This window comes from Scyliorhinus torazame, chromosome 4 (genome assembly GCF_047496885.1).
Source record: "Scyliorhinus torazame isolate Kashiwa2021f chromosome 4, sScyTor2.1, whole genome shotgun sequence".
NCBI classification, from domain to species: domain Eukaryota; kingdom Metazoa; phylum Chordata; class Chondrichthyes; order Carcharhiniformes; family Scyliorhinidae; genus Scyliorhinus; species Scyliorhinus torazame.
Genome location: NC_092710.1, coordinates 26,677,507 through 26,698,480, shown reverse-complemented (window position 1 = coordinate 26,698,480; position 20,974 = coordinate 26,677,507). Strand labels below are relative to the sequence as shown.

Sequence of the window (20,974 nt, the reverse complement as noted above, 5' to 3'; positions counted from 1 at the left end):
TAACAGTGTCCCTCATTTGCAGAGATGTACCATGTCGTACCAGTCGTAGTTCCATTGGTGTTGTTTTTGTCGTGCTTGTTGTTGACATTGTTGCCTTTGGTACGCTTCTTGTTATTGTCTTTGATGTTGTTGTTGTGGTTGGTTTTGTTGCCGTGTGTGCTGCACTCAAGGACCACACTCTGTGGGTAATACGAGTCCTTCACACAGTTACTCGTGTTAGCGTTCTTTGTGGCATCTGCTGTCTCCTTGAGCGTGCCGTCTCTGAGTTTGCAGCGCTTCCCGTCTGGAGTCATGTCCGGCTTACTTGAGTCAGCTTTGGCTTGTGGATGCTCCCCATCTGGAGTCTGGTCTGTTTCTCCTGAGTCAGTTTTGGTTTCTTGATGCTCCAAGTCCGGAGACATTGCAGGTTCACTTGAATCTTCTGAAGTTTCATGATGCTCCAAGTCCGTAGTCAAAACGTTCAGGAATGCATTTGCTTGTGGATAGGTTCGAGCGAATGAGGTTTGAAGTAACGTGGTGTCACCGGAGTCACCAGTAGTCTCACTGTGATTGTCGAGTGCCTCTGTACATTCTAGCTGAGGTCTGTCACGTTGCACATCTGGTATGGGAAGTGGGATGCCGTTGTCGCTGGTCGCACATACAGTGGGTAGAGCCTCAGTGTGTTCTTGTCGTTCACTTGGGCTGGATAGACCGTCAGAGTCTTCTTCTGGTGGCTCAAATAATCTGGGTGGACTGTCATCGTCTGCTTGCTGTACACTTGAGCGTGGTAGACTGTCATCGTCTTTCTGTTGTTCACTTGAGCGTGGCAGACTTGCATCGTCTGCTGCTGGTGGCTCAGAGGAGGTTGCTAGACCCTCATGGTCTTGTTCATGCAAGGACTGCGCTGTGGAGTCTTGCGTTTCTTCTATCGTGGAGTCTGTCCACGAGCTCGCTGTGGAGTCTTTCATCGCTTTCTGTGTGGAGGCTGGGACCCTTCGCGGTGCGTGGACCACTCTCTGTGTGGCAGCGGGCCACTCTCTGTGGGCTTGTACCGCTCTCTGTCTCTTGGCCGCAGCATCATCCTGCACTCACGAGTCGGGATGTCGTATCTGCTGGGCTGAAGATTCCCCAATCCGAAGAACTCGTCGTCGGGGCCGTCAAAGTGCAACACGTCGAGTTGCGGTTCGGATTTGGTCCTGGGGTTGCCTCCTCCCAAGGTGAAAGCTTCGTCTGAGTCGTTGTCTTCCAAGACCATATCATCACGTTTTGTGTCGGAGCTGGCACTGGGCTCGCGATGTCCAAAGAAGAATTCAAGGTCTGAGTCATGGTCTTCAAGGACTTTATCATCTCTTAGGGCGGTGTTAACTGCTTGTTGCAGGGTTCTGCGGAGGGTACTTTCAGCGACTGGTCGAAGTTCAGGCGTTGTGCTGCCGTTCCAGGTGAAGGAATCGGGTTTTACTGCTTTTTCATGTTTTGGGACATTTCCCCTTGAAGTGGGCGTGGTCCGGGGCTTCTGACGTCACAATGCTTGTGACGTAGAGCGTAGGAAGTGACTGCGCATGCGCAGATCGTTGTTCCTTTACTTGGGGCCTTTTTCTCAAGTGCGCATGCGCGGCTTCTCGCGCATGCACAAACGGACCTTCCCGTTCTGTGCGCTCTTCGCGCAACTGCGCATGTGGAGCACCTTTTCCAAGATGGCTGCAATTCAAAGCTGCCGTTCGTTGCTGCAAGCCTACCTCGCAGTGAGTTTTGCCGCCACTTTTACCTTTTCTTCTTGTATGTTCCTCGCAGGATTTGTCCAGGACTGCCTGGAAATCGCTCTTGTTTTGCCCCGATGAGTATTTGAAGGTCTGGAAGATTTCAGCTGCTTCTGGACCCGCGATGGTAAGTAGAAGCTTTATTTTCTCTGCATCGGCCACGCCATCTAGGTCGGATGCTTCCAGGTAGATCTCGAATCTCTGCCTGAACCCACGCCAGTTTTCTCTGAGATTGCCTTGGTACCTCAGCTGCTGTGGAAGCGGAATCTCGAACATCATCTTGTCTGGCTGCTGTTGCTGGTAGTCACTGTTTGCTGAGTATTAACTATATGGATTGAAACAGTTCAGTCCTGGTACCATGTTTTGTTATGCTCTTGTCGTAGCATAAGCTGCTTCCTTGATGTGCACTCTGACAAAGGAAGGTTCAGACTTGGAGATAGCTTTAACACGTTTATTGAACTATTAACAATTCTCCTACTTGGATTCAACGCTACTGTTAATCCTGCTATAGCTACTCAGACTGACGAACCAGTCTGCTACAATCCACGTGGTGGGAGTGATGTTCAATCAACCCTGTGTCTGTACTCACTGAGAGTCTCCACTGGAAAGAGCCTGAGCATGTGTGATGTGTCCTTTTATATGGGTTGGTGTAATGCCCTCCTGTGGTAGTGTCACCTCTGTGTGTATCGTGACTGCCCATTGGTCGTGTCCTATCTTACTGACCTATTGGTTGACTGTGTGTTATGTGTCTGGTGTTCCCTCTAGTGTCTAGCTAGGTGTAGCGCATGTACATTAACCCTTTGTGTACTTACAGTGATGTATATCACCACACTGGGCTTGTACGTCCTAATGTGGATCGGGTGCCACCATTTGTTTATAATTCTCCTGGGAACTGCCCTGGAATGTTTCAGGACCTTAAACATTGTTATGAATGTTCAGATATTGGCTCTCGTTGTATCTCTCCCTCATCCCGCTCTCTCTCTCTCCCTCCTGACCCTCATTCTCGTTCCCTGTATGTCCAGCAACAGCCCCGGATCGGATGCCCTGGATATCGCCTGGCTGGAACTGGAGATGGAGGAGTTTGTTGGCGAAGCGGTCACGCGGCGTATCGCGTGGCAGGTGGAGTACGGAGGCCGGGCGGCCATTTTGGAACGCGACAGGATCATCACCGAGCTCATGGTCACCCAACGAGACGTCCAGGGCCTCGTCATCATCGCCATGGTAACGGGAGGCTGTGAATGGGGAGAGGGTTTCCCCTATGCCTGATTTTTTTTTTACTCTCTCAGTCAGTGCGACTCCTCCCCCCCTTTCACCCTCTCCACCCTCCCTTCCCCCCCCCCCTCTTGCTTTCTCTTCCCTTCCTTACTCCCCCTCACTCACTCCACTCCCCCTCTCACCCCCATCCCTTCTTTCTTTCACCTCCATTTTTCTCTTCCCCCTCTCCCTTTCTCCCCGCTCTGGCATCATAGAACGTATGGTGCAGAAGGAGGCCATTCGGCCCATCGCGCCTGCACCGACCCACTTAAACCCTCACTTCCACCCCATCCCCATAATCCGATAACCCCTCCTAACCTTTTGCGACACTGAGGGCAATTTATCACGGCCAATCCACCTAACTTGCACGTCTTTGGTCTGTGGGAGGAAACCCACGCAGACACGGGGAGAACGTGCATACTCTCCGCACAGCCAGTGACCCAGCGGGGAATCGAACCTGGAACCCCGGCGCTGTGAAGCCACAGTGCTAACCACTGTGCTGCCCATACATGGTCCAACTTTGGTTTACTTGTGACGATAAAGATTCTTCTTCTTAACATGAGCGAGTGTGACTTGTCCCTTGAGAAGTAACAGCGGGGAATCGAACCTGGGACCTTGGTGCTGGGTAAAGCAGCAGTGCTAACCACTGTGCCACCGTGCTGTCCTCTACTTCTCTCCCCTTCCTTAATCTATCTCCCTCCCTTCCTCACTCTCCCCGTTTCAAACCCCTCTCCGCTCCCCTCTCTTCCATCCTCCCCATCTCTCTACGTTTTACCTCACCCAGTTCCCCTCTTTTTTTCCCTCGACTGTTCCATCGCCCCGCCTGTGTTCTGCACTCTCTCCCTCTCTCTTCTTTTCCCTGAATGCCATCCATTCCTTCGGAAGCCTAGCCAGGGTTCCGGGAGGGAGTGGATTGATTCCAGTGTTGCGTTCTGCGGCAGTGAGGGTGACTGCTTAGTTGGTTCCCAGCAAACCCAACTCACCGGTGGAAGTTGACAACAGAAAGTGCCGGGAAAACGGGCAGCGTCGGTGGAGAGAGGAACGCAGAGTTACCATTTCGAGTCCATGTGACACTTCCTCAGAACTGAAGGGAGGTAGAAATAATCTTTATTGCCACAAGTATATGATGGGACATTAGGGGGCGGCACGGTGGCACAAGTGGATGGCTCTGTTGCTTGACAGCTCCAGGGTCCCAGGTTCGATTCCCGGCCTTGGGTCACTGTCTGCGCGGAGTCTGCACATCCTCCCCGTGTGTGCGTGGGTTTCCTCCAGGTGCTCCGGTTTCCTCCCACAGTCCAAAGACGGGCAGGTTAGGTGGATTGGCCATGATAAATTGCCCTTAATGTCCAAAAAGGTGAGGAGGGGTTATTGGGCTACGGGGATAGGGTGGAAGTGAGGGCATAAGTGGGTCGGTGCAGACTCGATGGGCCGAATGGCCTCCTTCTGCACTGTATGTTCTCTGTTTATACAGTTGGAAAGGGGGGTGGAGGAGGTGGGGCAGACTAGAAGCTTAGGGATAAATCCAAGCCAAGGAGAGATTGACAAAGATACAATGGACAGGAGACAAAGGGGGTGTTAATGGTAGCATTAAGGACTAAAGGAGGTGCTGATGGTGGCGGAAAGATAAGACAGCAGAATGTGTTCCCAAGAGGTTAAAGGCCAGTGCTCGGTGAAATCCAAACTAATGAACAAATGCCAGTGGGGGAGGGGGTAGGGGAGGGATTTGCTTCCAGGCAAAGGAAGATGGAGGGGAAAGCTCGCAGTCTCAAGTTGTTGAACCCAACGTGGAGTCCAGAGGGCTGCGGCGCGCCTAACCGGAAGAGGAGGTTGGCGGTGTTTAAAGTTTGCGTTGGGGTTCACTGGAGCATCGCTGCAGGCCCAAGGCTTGGAAATGTGGCTCAATGCCGGACCTGCTGAGTTTTCCCAGCGTTTCCTGCCTTTAGCTCAGATTCCCAGCATCTGCGGCATTTTTTGCTTTCGCCACCGGTCCAGTTGCCCCTGGAAGTTATTCATTTCCAAGTATTTGCCCAATTGCAGTTTGAAAGATATTGTCGAACCTGCTTGCAACCCATTAATCACCTCAACGCATTGCGCTGATTGAAAAAAAATAATCGCCACATTCCTCCCCCTCCGGTGTTACATCGATTATCTTAAATCAGCCCTCGTTTCAGATCCTCGCCCGTTCTGTAACAATTTACCTTGACCAAAAACCTTCCAATTAACCCTCAGTTAAATGCATTGCCCGCCTCGGCTCTTAAGGAGGACCATCACGGCCTTGGAATCAAGCCCGTGTTCGATTCCCAGTCTCGGGTGTCTGTGCGGAGTCTGCACGCTCTCGGGGGGCGGGGGGGGGTGGTGGGCTTTAAGGTGACCTGCTTTACGGCAACCAGTGCTGTAAAAAAGAGGGGCGTGTCCCCCTTCGCTCCACTGCTTTCACACTTGGCCGCTGGACCTGCGGGAGCACTGCCCTGTTTGACTCTCACCTGGCCTGAGTCAGGAAGGTTGGGTGAGACAGGCGGCGTAGAGTTTAAGCGTGGGTAAACCAGTACAGAATGCGGGTTGCCGCTCCGAGGCGGTGGCGAACCACAGGCTGATGTGCTGTGTTTTGTCGTGTTAGGAGTACCGAGCTGGGAACGAATGACCCGGGAAGCAGTTGTCATGTGTAAGCGTTCCAAGGGACCACATCTGCTCCATGGATTTATGTGGCTTGCGACACGAAGCAGCCCTTCCATTGGACAAGGCAGCTTGGCACGTGAAAAGATAAAGAGAATTGATCTTGTCGTCGCTGAGTGTGACAGCACAGAACCAGGCCCTTCGGCCCATCGTCTATGTGCTAGCCGCCCAGCCCCGATGTATTCTAATCCCATTTCCCAGCACTTGCTCCGTAGCTGTGGGGGGTCTCAAGTGCTCATCGAAACGCTTCTTAAATGTTGTGAGGGTTCCCGCTGTTTTGTTACCTGCGTGGTGGGTAACATGGGCTACTCAATCCTTGGTTAGTGATGAGGTGTTTTGAATCTCGATGAGGAGGACTCGAACTCGTCCAGTAGTTAAAAAAAAAAGTTTATTGAACTTTGCACCGAACCCTCTCTGACCCTTGGACTTCCCAACAGGAGCAGGAGATCCTCAACACGGCCGTCCTGACGGGGCGTTTGGTGACGGTGCCTATCAAAGCGCTGACGGTGGACGGGAGTGGCCTGGTGACTGATGTGACCGAGTTTGTGGACTGTAGGTCGGAGGACAGCAGTATTGTTAAGGTGAGGCCTGCCGTTCATGTTCAGCCACTGCTGTGGCGCGTCAGTGTGCGAACGGCTCCCATTCCCATTCCCGCCCCACCCTCGTGATTCAGGATCTCCATTCCCACCCCCGCAACTCAGTGTTAAAATTCAACATCCTTTGTTTCAAAACAGCTCACGCCTCGCCATCTATCGCTGTAACCTCCTCCAGCCCCGACAACCCTCCCTATCTCTGTAACCTCCTCCAGCCCCGACAACCCTCCCTATCTCTGTAACCTCCTCCAGCCCCTACAACCCTCCCCATCTCTGTAACCTCCTCCAGCCCCTACAACCCTCCCTATTTCTGTAACCTCCTCCAGCCCCTATAACCCTCCCTATCTCTGTAACCTCCTCCAGCCCCTCCAGCCCTCCCTATCTCTGTAACCTCCTCCAGCCCCTACAACCCTCCCTATCTCTGTAACCTCCTCCATCCCCTACAACCCTCCCTAACCCTGTAACCTCCTCCATCCCCTACAACCCTCCCTATCTCTGTAACCTCCTCCAGCCCCTACAACAGTCTCTATCTCTGTAACCGCCTCCAGCCCCGACAACACTCCCTATCTCTGTAACCTCCTCAAGCCCCGACAACCCTCCCTATCTCTGTAACCTCCTCCAGCCCCGACAACCCTCCCTATCTATGTAACCTCCCCCAGCCCCTACAACCCTCCCTATCTCTGTAACCTCCTCCAGCCCCTACAACCCTCCCTATCTCTGTAACTTGCTCCAGCCCCTACAACCCTCCCTATCTCTGTAACCTCCTCCATCCCCTACAACCCTCCCTATCTCTGTAACCTCCTCCAGCCCCTACAACCCTCCCTATCTCAGTAAATTCCTCCATCCCCGACAACCCTCTCTATCTCTATAACCTCCTCCAGTCCCTACAACCCTCCCTATCTCTGTAACCTCCTCCAGCCCCTACAACCCTCCCTATCTCTGTAACCTCCTCCAGCCCCTACAACCCTCCCTATCTCTGTAACCTCCTCCAGACCCTACAACCCTCCCTATCTCTGTAACCTCCTCCAGCCCCTACAACCCTCTCTATCTCTGTAACCTCCACCAGCCCCTACAACCCTCCCTATTTCAGTAACCTCCTCCACCCCTACAACACTCCCTATCTCTGTAACCTCCTCCAGCCCCGACAAACCTCCCTATCTCTGCAATCTCCTCCATCCCCTACAACCCTCCCTATCTCTGTAACCTCCTCCAGCCCCGACAGCCCTCCCTGTCTCTGTAACCTCCTCCAGCCCCGACAACCCTCCCTATCTCTGTAACCTCCTCCAGCCCCTACAACCCTCCCTATCTCTGTAACCTCCTCCAGCCCCTAAAACCGTCACTATCTCTGTAACCTCCTCCAGCCCCTACAACCCTCCCTATCTCTGTAACTTCCTCCAGCCCCTACAACCCTCCCTATCTGTAACCTCCTCCAGCCCCTACAACCCTCCCTATCTCTGTAACCTCCTGCAGCCCCTACAACCCTCCCGATCTCTGTAACCTTCTCCAGCCCCTACAACCCTCCCTATCTCTGTAACCTCCTCCAGCCCCTACAACCCTCCCTATCTCTGTAACCTCCTCCAGCCCCTACAACCCTCCCTATCTCTGTAACCTCCACCAGCCCCTACAACCCTCCCTATTTCAGTAACCTCCTCCAGCCCCTACAACCCTCCCTATCTCTGTAACCTCCTCCAGACCCGACAACCCTCCCATCTCTGTAACCTCCTCCAGCCCCTACAACCCTCCCTATCTCTGTAACCTCCTCCAGCCCCTACAACCCTCCCTATCTCTGTAACCTCCTCCAGCCCCGACAAACCTCCCTATCTCTGCAATCTCCTCCATCCCCTACAACCCTCCCTATCTCTGTAACCTCCTCCAGCCCCGACAACCCTCCCTGTCTCTGTAACCTCCTCCAGCCCCGACAACCCTCCCTATCTCTGTAACCTCCTCCAGCCCCTACAACCCTCCCTATCTCTGTAACCTCCTCCAGCCCCTAAAACCGTCACTATCTCTGTAACCTCCTCCAGCCCCTACAACCCTCCCTATCTGTAACCTCCTCCAGCCCCTACAACCCTCCCTATCTCTGTAACCTCCTCCAGCCCCGACAACCCTCCCTATCTCTGTAAGCTCCTCCAGCCCCTAAAACCGTCACTATCTCTGTAACCTCCTCCAGCCCCTACAACCCTCCCTATCTCTGTAACTTCCTCCAGCCCCTACAACCCTCCCTATCTGTAACCTCCTCCAGCCCCTACAACCCTCCCTATCTCTGTAACCTCCTCCAGCCTCTACAACCCTCCCTATCTCTGTAACCTCCTCCAGCCCCTACAACCCTCCCTATCTCTGTAACCTCCACCAGCCCCTACAACCCTCCCTATTTCAGTAACCTCCTCCAGCCCCTACAACCCTCCCTATCTCTGTAACCTCTTCCAGACCCGACAACCCTCCCATCTCTGTAACCTCCTCCAGCCCCTACAACCCTCCCTATCTCTGTAACCTCCTCCAGACCCGACAACCCTCCCATCTCTGTAACCTCCTCCAAACCCTACAGCCCTCCCTATCTCTGTAACCTCCTCCAGCCCCTACAACCCTCCCTATCTCTGTAACCTCCTCCAGACCCGACAACCCTCCCATCTCTGTAACCTCCTCCAGCCCCTACAGCCCTCCCTATCACTGTAACCTCCTCCAGCCCCTACAACCCTCCCTATCTCTGTAACCTCCACCAGCCCCTACAACCCTCCCTATTTCAGTAACCTCCTCCAGCCCCTACAACCCTCCCTATCTCTGTAACCTCCTCCAGACCCGACAACCCTCCCATCTCTGTAACCTCCTCCAGCCCCTACAACCCTCCCTATCTCTGTAACCTCCTCCAGACCCGACAACCCTCCCATCTCTGTAACCTCCTCCAGCCCCTACAGCCCTCCCTATCTCTGTAACCTCGTCCAGCCCCTACAACCCTCCCCATCTCTGTCACCTCCTCCAGCCTCTACAACCCTCCCTATCTCTGTAACCTCCTCCAGCCCCTACAACCCTCCCTATCTATGTAACCCCCTCCAGCCCCTCTAACCCTCCCTATCTCTGTAACCTCCTCCAGCCCCTACAACCCTCCCTATCTCTGTAACCTCCTCCAGACCCGACAACCCTCCCATCTCTGTAACCTCCTCCAGCCCCTACAGCCCTCCCTATCTCTGTAACCTCGTCCAGCCCCTACAACCCTCCCCATCTCTGTCACCTCCTCCAGCCTCTACAACCCTCCCTATCTCTGTAACCTCCTCCAGCCCCTACAACCCTCCCTATCTATGTAACCCCCTCCAGCCCCTCTAACCCTCCCTATCTCTGTAACCTCCTCCAGCCCCTACAACCCTCCCTATCTCTGTAACCTCCTCCAGCCCCTACAACCCTCCCCATCTCTGTCACCTCCTCCAGCCTCTACAACCCTCGCTATCTCTGTAACCTCCTCCAGCCCCTACAACCCTCCCTATCTCTGTAACCTCCTCCAGCCCCTACAACCCTCCCTATTTCAGTAACCTCCTCCAGCCGCTACAACCCTCCCTATCTCTGTAACCTCCAGCCTCTACAACCCTCGCTATCTCTGTAACCTCCTCTAGCCCCTACAACCCTCCCTATCTCTGTAACCCCCTCCAGCCCCTACTCCCCTCCCTATCTCTGTAACCTCCTCCAGCCCCTACAACCCTCCCTATCTCTGTAACCTCCAGCCTCTACAACCCTCCCTATCTCTGGAACCCCCTCCAGCCCCTCTAACCCTCCCTATCTCTGTAACCTCACCCAGCCTCTACAACCCTCTGAAATCCCTGTGCTCCTGTATTTCCGGTCTCTTGTGCATCTCTGATTTGATGACTCCACAGTTGGAGGCTGCACCTTCAGTTACCTGGGCCTTGAACCTGGAATTCCCTCCCTTAACGTCTCATACCATCCCAGAGCAGATCTCAGCAGTGGCGAGGACGCTGGCCAGAATCCCCAATATTTAATTTGAATTTTATAAGACTGAGGAAAGGATGCTCCAGGAGTGATTACAAAAAGTAACAGGGATACGGTTTATCAAAACAAACTTTATTACTAACGCAGTATTAAAATATCTTTAACATCACACCAGAAAATAACTTACAATTGCTCCTGAAACAATACGGCTCAATACAGTGAATAGAATACCCTTAACTGCTATCTTTATTCCCACTCAAACAACAAACCCATTTTTGTTTTTAATTTTAGTGTACCCAAATAATTTTTTCCAATTGAGGGGCAATTTAGCGTGGCCAATCAACCGAGCCTGCACATCTTTGGGTTGTTGGGGCGAAACCCACGCAAACACGGGGAGAATGTGCAAACCACACGGACAGTGACCCAGAGCCGGGATCGAACCTGGGACCTCGGCGCCGTGAGGCAGCAGGGCTAACCCACTGCGCCACCGTGCTGCCCTCAACAAACCCATTTAAGCTCTCAATTCACTTTTAAATACTGTCAGCACTGAGGAATAATTGCTGCGCAAAGATTTTTATGAGACGGTTGGAAAAGATAGACCTGACCCCTGTCAGAACCATGCAGAATCTCGGGCTGTATTTATTCAGAAGTGCCCCAGCTCATCTTCCTGCCACAAAGTGAACCTCAGCACCTGACTGCTTCCATTAACTATATCATCTCACTAAACTAACACAATCACTCTAATTAACTACTCTGCAGATAGCCATCGTAATATAAACAAAACTCCATTGGCACAAACTTTTACGATGTGTTAATTGTACCTCTGGCTCCCAAAAACTGAGCTATCAAACCAGGATTGTTAAAAATACTACCGCAGCAGTCATACACACAAACCCAGGCTTTTCACCCTCACTGCACCAAATACATTTAATACAACGTAGCCGAAATCCCTACATTCGTCACCTCCTTTCAGATGCTCCGTGGAACCTCCCTTTCTGATCGAGCTGTTGATTGCTATTCCTGGCATTTAGTTGTCGTGATTTCTCAAGCGAAGCCCCGGCAATGCGTTCCGACCTCTTCGAGGCGCTATGTCAATGCAGGCTGTTGTCGTTAAGGTGTCCAAGGGCTGCGACTACGTCTACGTGGACGGGAAAGAGACGGGAGGGCGACAAAGCATCCGGGTGGACCTCGCGTACGAGCGCCTGAGCGCCACCCTCCACCTCGCCGCCTGGGTGCCCAAGCTGCCACTGCGGGTCGAGCTCTCGGACTCCCAGCTCAGCCAGGTCAAAGGTTGGCGGGTGCCCATCCAATCTGAGGACAGGTAAGGGGAATCGACTGCTGCACATCCCTCCCGCCTTAACGTCACTTCTTGGCTCATTTTTTGTGAAGAACTTCCACCGTTGTAAACTTCTCTGTTCACGGTTACGCTGGAAAACACCTGTGTGGACATATATTCGGAGGTGGAGACCTAAATAAATAATCTTTATTGTCACAAGTAGGCCGACATTAACACTGCAATGAAGTTACTGTGAAAAACCCCTAGTCGCCACATTCCGGCGCCTGCTCGGGTACACTGAGGGAGAATTCAGAATTCTCAGCTGGTACGGGAATTGAACCCGCGCTGCTGGCCTAGTCCTGCATCACAAACCAGCTGTCTAGCTAAACCAGCCGGTGCTCGTTCCTCGAAAACAGTCACCCAGAAACGGTCGGCCGGAGGCTGACCAACGATACAGAGCCATGGGCTTAAATCCGGATGAAGTAAATTCAGCGACTGAAATCAATCTGGGATCGGGCAGCACGGTGGCGCAGTGGGTTAGCCCTGCCGCCTCGCGGCGCCGAGGTCCCAGGTTCGATCCCGGCTCTGGGTCACTGTCCGTGTGGGGTTTGCACGTTCTCCCTGTCTCTGCGTGCGTTTCGCCCCCACAACCCAAAGATGGGCAGCTTGGGTGGATTGGCCGCGCTAAATTGCCCCTTAATTGGGAAAAAATTAATCGGGCACTCTAAATTTGTTAATAAATAAATACATCTGGAATCTCGCCTGAACAGCGGTGTCCAAGCAACTATCAGATTGCCGTTTAAGAACCCATCTGTTTGACTGATATCCATTAGTGAAGGAAATCTGCCCTCCGTTCCCGGTCTGGCATGCGCGTGACTCCAGACCCGCAGTAATGTCGCCCTCTCAAATGTTTCTGACTTGAAATGGAAGGGGTGGTTAGCACTGCTGCCTCGCAGCTCCAGGGTCCCGGGTTCGATTCCCGGCTCGGGTGACCGTCTGCGCGGAGTCTGCGCGTTCCCCCCCCCCCCCCCCCCCCCGTGTGTCTCCCCCGTGGGTTTCCTCCGGGCCCTCCGGTTTCCTCCCCGCAGTCCAAAGACGGGCAGGCCAGGTGGATTGGCCGTGATTAAACTGCCCCTTATCGTCCAGGGGTGCGCAGTTTAGGTTACGGGGAGAGGGCGGGGGGTCGCGGGCCGAGGTAGGCTGACCTTCGAGAGGCTCAGTGCAGGCCTGATGGGCCGAGTGGGATTCTGTAGGGATTCTGCGAGAGAGACTGTTCGCGGTAAACTGGACCAGTCTGCTTATGGGTAAATCGATGCGTTCACAGGGCATTTCATATAGATTTATCCCCCTGAGGGCCTATAGCTCGATTTGACAAACGAAAAAGACAGCCGTGACAACTTAGAGAGGTAGGAAGCAACATAATACCGAAAGAGGGGCGTGCAGAAGCACAAAAATATACCCAGGTAAAGGATGCTCAAATCACCAGGAAACACTTTTACTGCGACATTTGGGGAAAAGAGTAGGCCCGGAGCCCCATGGGCCCATTGCAAACCGAGATGCTGTCAATGTAACTGAGGAAATGGCGGACATGCTGATAATTCTGCGCCAGCGTTGACAGTAGAGTGGGCATTTCAAGGAGGGATTTGGGCCTCAGGACGGACGACTCCGAGGCTGTAGGTTAATGTTCCTGGGGAAACCTGGGTTTCAATCTGGCCAGGGCGGCGAGATGGAATTTGCATTCTGCGGCACGGAGCTCGTCTCGTTAACGGTGACCGTGGCAACCATCGATTGTCGCTTCAAAGAGAAAAACATCTGGGCCGCGATTGTCCAGAATGGAGGGGGGAGTGTCACGGCGGAGCGAGGCGGGCGCGGGGGCAACCGGTTCGGTTGTCACCTCTTCCAGACCCTACAACCCTCCCCATCTCTGTACCCTCCTCCAGCCCCTACAACTCTCCCTATCTCTGTAACCTCCTCCAGTCCCTACAACCCTCCCCATCTCTGTAACCTCCTCCAGCCCCTACAACCCTCCCTATCTCTGTAACCTCCTCCAGCCCCCACAACCCTCCTTATTTCGTAACCTCCTCCAGCCCCTATAAACCTCCCTATCTCTGTAACCTCCTCCAGCCCCTACAACTCTCCCTATCTCTGTAACCTCCTCCAGACCCTACAACCCTCCCTATCTCTGTAACCTCCTCCAGCCCCTACAACTCTCCCTATCTCTGTAACCTCCTCCAGCCCCTACAACCCTCCCCATCTCTGTAACCTCCTCCAGCCCCGACAACCCTCCCTATCTCTGTAACCTCCTCCAGCCCTGGCAAACCCTCCCTATCTCTGTAATCTCCTCCAGCCCCTACAACCCTCCCTATCTCTGTAACCTCCTCCAGCCCCTACAACCCTCCCTATCTCTGGAACCTCCTCCACCCCCTAAACCCTCCCTATCTCTGTAACCTCCTCCAGTCCCTACAACCCTCCCTATCTCTGTAACCTCCTCCAGCCCCTACAACCCTCCCTATCTCTGGAACCTCCTCCAGTCCCTACAACCCGGGGGAAGCCGGGGGTGACGGACATGCAGGTGAGTGGGACTGAGGTGGGTGGCAGGTCCTACACCAGGGAGAAGTCAACCACAGCTCCCATACTTTACATGGCCCCTCAGAACCTGCCTTAAAAAAATACAAGATCCCGGGCCCAGACAGCTGGCAACTTGGCTGATAATGGAGGAGGCGACAGAGATAGGGAGGGTTGTAGGGGCTGGAGGAGGCGACAGTGATAGGGAGAGTTGTAGGGGCTGGAGGAGGCTAAAGAGATAGGTTGTCGGGGTTGGAGGAGGTTACAGAGATAGGGAGGATTGTAGAGGCTGGAGGAGGTTACAGAGATAGGGAGGGTTGTCGGGGTTGGAGGAGGTTACTGAGATAGGGAGGGTTGTAGGGGCTGGAGGAGGTTACAGTGATAGGGAGGGTTGTAGGGGCTGGAGGAGGTTACAGAGATAGGGAGGGTTGTCGGGGTTGGAGGAGGTTACTGAGATAGGGAGGGTTGTAGGGACTGGAGGAGGTTACAGAGATAGGGAGGGTTGTCGGGGTTGGAGGAGGTTACTGAGATAGGGAGGGTTGTAGGGGCTGGAGGAGGCGACAGTGATAGGGAGGGTTGTAGGGGCTGGAGGAGGTTACAGAGATAGGGAGGGTTGTCGGGGTTGGAGGAGGTTACTGAGATAGGGAGGGTTGTAGGGGCTGATGGAGGTTACAGAGATAGGGAGGGTTGTAGGGACTGGAGGAGGTTACAGAGATAGGGAGAGTTGAAGGGGCTGGAAGAGGTTACAGAGATAGGGAGGGTTGTAGGGGCTGGAGGAGGTTACAGAGATAGGGAGGGTTGTAGGGGCTGGAGGAGGTTACAGAGATAGGGAGGGTTGTAGGGGCTGATGGAGGTTACAGAGATAGGGAGGGTTGTAGGGGCTGGAGGAGGTTACAGAGATAGGGAGGGTTGTAGGGGCTGATGGAGGTTACAGAGATAGGGAGGGTTGTAGGGACTGGAGGAGGTTACAGAGATAGGGAGGCTTGTAGGGGCTGGAGGTGGTTACAGAGATAGGGAGGGTTGTAGGGGCTGATGGAGGTTACAGAGATAGAGAGGGTTGTAGGGACTGGAGGAGGTTACAGAGATAGGGAGGGTTGTAGGGGCTGATGGAGGTTACAGAGATAGGGAGGGTTGGAGGTGCAGGAGGATGTTACAGAGATAGGGAGGGTTGTAGGGGCTGGAGGTGGTTACAGAGATAAGGAGAGTTGTAGGGGCTGGAGGTGGTTACAGAGATAGGGAGGGTTGTAGGGGCTGGAGGAGGTTACAGAGATAGGGAGGGTTGTAGGGGCTGGAGGAGGTTACTGAGATAGGGAGGGTTGTAGGAGCTGGAGGAGGTTACAGAGTGTTGTAGGGGCTTGAGGAGGTTACAGAGTGTTGTAGGGACTGGAGGAGGTTACAGAGATAGGGAGGGTTGTAGGAGCTGGAGGAGGTTACAGAGATAGGGAGGGTTGTAGGGGCTGGAGGAGGTTACAGAGATAGGGAGGGTTGTAGGGGCTGGAGGAGGTTACAGAGTGTTGTAGGGGCTTGAGGAGGTTACAGAGTGTTGTAGGGACTGGAGGAGGTTACAGAGATAGGGAGGGTTGTAGGAGCTGGAGGAGGTTACAGAGATCGGGAGGGTTGTAGGGGCTGGAGGAGGTTACAGAGTGTTGTAGGGGCTTGAGGAGGTTACAGAGTGTTGTAGGGACTGGAGGAGGTTACAGAGATAGGGAGGGTTGTAGGGGCTGATGGAGGTTACAGAGATAGGGAGGGGTGTAGGACGAACGGCGCTGGAGAGGTTCACGCCGCTCCAGCCTTACATCCTGGGGGGCGGCGCCAACCGGCGCGGTGAACGCTGCGGCCCCCACGCAACATGGCGCGGGGGCTCTGGGGCCGGAAGCGCACCAAAGTAGGCCCGGGGAGGGGGGGGAGAGGCCGGCCCGCTGATCGGTGGACCCCCCCCCAGCGGTGAAGGAGCGCTTTTCCCCGCCCCGAAAGGCCGCATCCCGACCCTTCGCGCAGAGTTCCCGCCGGCACGACCAGGGGTGGGATGGACCATCAATTCACGCGAGTCGGGTTGTAGAAGAGAACAGTGGTTTTAACAAGCTTAAGACGTACGCCAGCCTGCTGCTGCCCCCGCACTGAGGCCTGCCAATTATATACCTCCCCCGAGGGGCGGAGCCACAGGCGGAGCCAACAGAAGCACCAACACAACAGCAGTCAGTAACAGTGAATAATAACAACAGTGAACAGTGGTGGTTAACCACACTCTGCCAAACGCGCCGGTGCAAATGGCGCCGACTCTCCGCGCCTCGGAGGACCGCGGGCCGCCATCGGGGCGCGGCTGCTGCGATTCTCCGGTGGGGGCTGGGAGAATCGCGCCCCCGGTTCCCCTTTGCGCGAGGGAAATCTGCCGTCCTTACCCCGGTCTGACCTACATGCGAGTCTCGGACCCCACACAGCGAAGTGGTTGACTCTTAACTCCCCCCTCCTCCCCACCCCCCACCCCCCCCCGCCCCCCACCCCCCCCCCCCCCGCCCCTCTGAAATGGCTGGAACTAAATTGGTAAATCTCCGAGGCAATCGGCCTACGCTCCCGAGGTAACCTTTCCTCTTTCCCTTGGAACAGCCCAGCCGGAGACACCGAGGCGAAGGATGAAGAGGAGGCGGGCGAGGGCAAGGGGCGAGGATGCTGGCTGCGGTATCAGCAGGCCGCCCTGTGGGTCCTCACCCAGTTCGTGGCGGGGCCGGCCCCGGCCTCCGGCGGGCCGGCGGTGCACAAGCTGGGCCCGGGCTGGCAGGTCGACGTGACGGAGATGGTCGCCCCGTTGGTGAGGGTCGGGGACCCAGGAGTGGCGAGGGTGAAGGAGGGGAGGACGTTGGTCGGCCTGAGGCCGGGGGTGACGACCGTGCAGGTGAGTGGGACTGAGGTGGGTGGCAGGGCCTACACCAGGGAGAAGTCGACCACAGCTCCCACACTTTACATGGCCCCTCAGAACCTGCCTTAAAAAAATACAAGATCCCGAGAGGCTTCACAGAAATGTTATCAGACAAAATGTGACAACAAATTTGGTGAGGAGATATCAGGGCAATCTGAGCAAAGAGGAAGTGGTGTCTTAAAGCCAGAAACAGATAGGGGTGGACGACATAGGGAAAAAATTCTAGACCCTCGGGCCTAGGCGGCTGGTTACTTGGCTGATAATGGAGGGGGCTACAGAGATAGGGAGGGTTGTCGGGGCTGGAGGTGGTTCCAGAGATAGGGAGGGTTGTATGGGCTGGTGGAGGTTACAGAGGTAGGGAGGGTTGGAGGAGGTTACAGAGATAGGGAGGGTTGTAGGGGCTGGAGGAGGTTGCAGAGATAGGGAGGGTTGTAGGGGCTGGAGGAGGTTGCAGAGATAGGGAGGGTTGTAGGGGCTGGAGGAGGTTGCAGAGATAGGGAGGGTTGAAGGGGCTGGAGGAGGTGGCAGAGATAGGGAGGGTTGTAGGGGCTGGAGGAGGTTACAGAGGTAGGGAGGGTTGGAGGAGGTTACAGAGATAGGGAGGGTTGTAGGGGCTGGAGGAGGTTGCAGAGATAGGGAGGGTTGTAGGGGCTGGATGAGGTTGCAGAGATAGGGAGGGTTGTAAGGGCTGGAGGAGGTTGCAGAGATAGGGAGGGTTGAAGGGGCTGGAGGAGGTGGCAGAGATAGGGAGGGTTGTCGGGGCTGGAGGAGGTTCCAGAGATAGGGAGGGTTGTAGGGTTGGAGTTGGTTACAGAGTTAGGGAGGGTTGTAGGGGCTGGAGGAGTTTACAGAGATAGGGAGGGTTGTAGGGGCTGGAGGGGGTTACAGAGATGGGGAGGGTTGTAGGGGGTGGAGGAGGTTACAGAGATAGGGAGGGTTGTAGGGGCTGGGGGAGGTTACAGAGATAGGGAGGGTTGTAGGGGCTGGAGGAGGTTACAGAGATAGGGAGGGTTGTAGGGGCTGGAGGAGGTTACAGAGATAGGGAGGGTTGTAGCGGCTGGAGGAGGTTACAGAGATGGGGAGGGTTGTAGGGGGTGGAGGAGGTTACAGAGATAGGGAGGGTTGTAGGGGCTGGGGGAGGTTACAGAGATAGGGAGCGTTGTAGGGGCTGGAGGAGGTTACAGAGATAGGGAGGGTTGTAGGGGCTGGAGGAGGTTACAGAGATAGGGAGGGTTGTCGGGGCTGGAGGAGGTTACAGAGATAGGGAGGGTTGTAGCGGCTGGAGGAGGTTGCAGAGATAGGGAGGGTTGTAGGGGCTGGAGGGGGTTACAGAGATGAGGAGGGTTGTAGGGGGTGGAGGAGGTTACAGAGATAGGGAGGGTTGTAGGGGCTGGGGGTGGTTACAGAGATAGGGAGCGTTGTAGGGGCTGGAGGAGGTTACAGAGATAGGGAGGGTTGTAGGGGCTGGAGGAGGTTACAGAGATAGGGAGGGGTGTAGGGGCTGGAGGAGGTTACAGAGATAGGGAGGGTTGTAGCAGCTGGAGGAGGTTGCAGAGATAGGGAGGGTTGTAGGGGCTGGAGGGGGTTACAGAGATGGGGAGGGTTGTAGGGGGTGGAGGAGGTTACAGAGATAGGGAGGGTTGTAGGGGCTGGGGGAGGCTACAGAGATAGGGAGCGTTGTAGGGGCTGGAGGAGGTTACAGAGATAGGGAGGGTTGTAGGGGCTGGAGGAGGTTACAGAGATAGGGAGGGTTGTAGGGGCTGGAGGAGGTTACAGAGATAGGGAGGGTTGTAGGGGCTGGAGGAGGTTACAGAGATAGGGAGGGCTGTAGGGACTGGAGGAGGTTCCAGAGATAGGGAGGGTTGTAGGGGCTGGAGGAGGTTACAGAGATAGGGAGGGTTGTAGGGGCTGGAGGAGGTTACAGAGATAGGGAGGGTTGTAGTGACTGGAGGAGGTTACAGAGATAGGGAGGAGTTTAGGGGCTGGAGGAGGTTACAGAGATATTTAGGGGTGTAGGGGCTGGAGGAGGTTACAGAGATAGGGAGGGTTGTAGGGACTGGAGGAGGTTACAGAGATAGGGAGGGTTGTAGGGGCTGGAGGAGGTTACAGAGATAGGGAGGGTTGTAGGGGCTGGAGGAGGTTGCAGAGATAGGGAGGGGTGCAGGGACTGGAGGAGGTTACAGAGATAGGGAGGTGTGTAGGGGCTGGAGGAGGTTACAGAGATAGGGAGGGTTGTAGGGACTGGAGGAGGTTACAGAGATAGGGAGGGTTGTACGGACTAGAGGAGGTTACAGAGATAGGGAGGGTTGTAGGGGCTGGAGGAGGTTACAGAGATAGGGAGGGTTGAAGGGGCTGGAGGAGGTTACAGAGATAGGGTTGTAGGGGCTGGAGGAGGTTGCAGAGATAGGGAGGGGTGTAGGGACTGGAGGAGGTTACAGAGATAGGGAGGGTTGTACGGACTGGAGGAGGTTACAGAGATAGGGAGTGTTGTAGGGGCTCGAGGAGGTTACAGAGATAGGGAGGGTTGTAGGGACTGGAGGAGGTTACAGAGATAGGGAGGGGTGTAGGGACTGGAGGAGGTTGCAGAGATAGGGAGGGGTGTAGGGGCTGGAGGAGGTTACAGAGATAGGGAGGGGTGTAGGGGCTGGAGGAGGTTACAGAGATAGGGAGGGTTGTAGGGACTGGAGGAGGTTACAGAGATAGGGAGGGTTGTAGGGACTGGAGGAGGTTACAGAGATAGGGAGGGTTGTAGGGGCTGGAGGAGGTTACAGAGATAGGGAGGGTTTTAGGGGCTGGAGGAGGTTACAGAGATAGTGAGGGTTGTAGGGGCTGGAGGAGGTTGCAGAGATAGGGAGGGGTGTAGGGACTGGAGGAGGTTACAGAGATAGGGAGGGTTGTAGGGACTGGAGGAGGTTACAGAGATAGGGAGGGGTGTAGGGACTGGAGGAGGTTACAGAGATAGGGAGTGTTGTAGGGGCTGGAGGAGGTTACAGAGATAGGGAGGGTTGTAGGGACTGGAGGAGGTTACAGAGATAGGGAGGGGTGTAGGGACTGGAGGAGGTTACAGAGATAGGGAGGGTTGTAGGGGCTGGAGGAGGTTACAGAGATAGGGAGGGTTGTCGGGGCTGGAGGAGGTTACAGAGACAGGGAGGGGTGTAGGGGCTGGAGGAGGTTACAGAGATAGGGAGGGGTGTAGGGGCTGGAGGAGGTTACAGAGATAGGGAGGGTTGTAGGGGCTGGAGGAGGTTACAGAGATAGGGAGGGTTGTAGGGGCTGGAGGAGGTTACAGAGATAGTGAGGGTTGTAGGGGCTGGAGGAGGTTGCAGAGATAGGGAGGGGTGTAGGGACTGGAGGAGGTTGCAGAGATAGGGAGGGTTGTAGGGGCTGGAGGAGGTTACAGAGATAGGGAGGGTTGTAGGGGCTGGAGGAGGTTACAGAGATAGTGAGGGTTGTAGGGGCTGGAGGAGGTTACAGAGATAGGGAGGGTTGTAGGGGCTGGAGGAGGTTACAGAGATAGGGAGGGGTGTAGGGGCTGGAGGAGGTTACAGAGATAGGGAGGGTTGTAGGGGCTGGAGGAGGTTACAGAGATAGGGAGGGTTGTAGAGGCTGGAGGAGGTTACAGAGATAGGGAGGAGAGTGGACCCTCCAGCGTTGATCAGCTGTTGAGAGCCTAGTTATTGAGGCCTCGGGCCTGAGCATGATCCTCCCTGCTCGTGTTGTTTTTGTCTTTCTGCCCTGATGGGCCATCCTTGGCCTCGTTCAACATTCCTTTCCTTCTGTGTTCTTTGTCCTCCCTTTCCGCCCGCTGGCCAGGTCCTGTCTCCAGTGTCGGGCTCTATCCTTGGCCAGCAGGCCGTGACCATCGCAGATGACAAGGTGACCATCACCGACGTGGACGTCCAGCTGGTCACCGGGATCAGGCTGGCCCTCGGGCATGACCGGCAGCAGCCTCAGGTGATCATCGCCACGGCGACCGCGCAGGAGTCCTTTCACACGCCCAAACAGGTAGGCGGGCCGGGTACCCTCAAGA

At 55.0% G+C, this 20,974-nt stretch overlaps 1 protein-coding gene across 1 annotated transcript in view; it reads left to right on the top strand.

The window, feature by feature from the left end:
• LOC140410158 (transmembrane protein 132C-like) overlaps window positions 1-20,974 on the top strand; it is a gene marked incomplete at its 3' end in the record, with an annotated part of 139,252 nt that overhangs the window by 108,656 nt on the left and 9,622 nt on the right. The window contains exons 5-9 of the mRNA XM_072498120.1: window positions 2,759-2,957; window positions 6,101-6,244; window positions 11,305-11,510; window positions 16,635-16,920; window positions 20,758-20,949. Coding sequence (XP_072354221.1) covers window positions 2,759-2,957; window positions 6,101-6,244; window positions 11,305-11,510; window positions 16,635-16,920; window positions 20,758-20,949 — 1,027 coding nt within the window. The remainder of the gene's footprint in view (window positions 1-2,758; window positions 2,958-6,100; window positions 6,245-11,304; window positions 11,511-16,634; window positions 16,921-20,757; window positions 20,950-20,974) is intronic.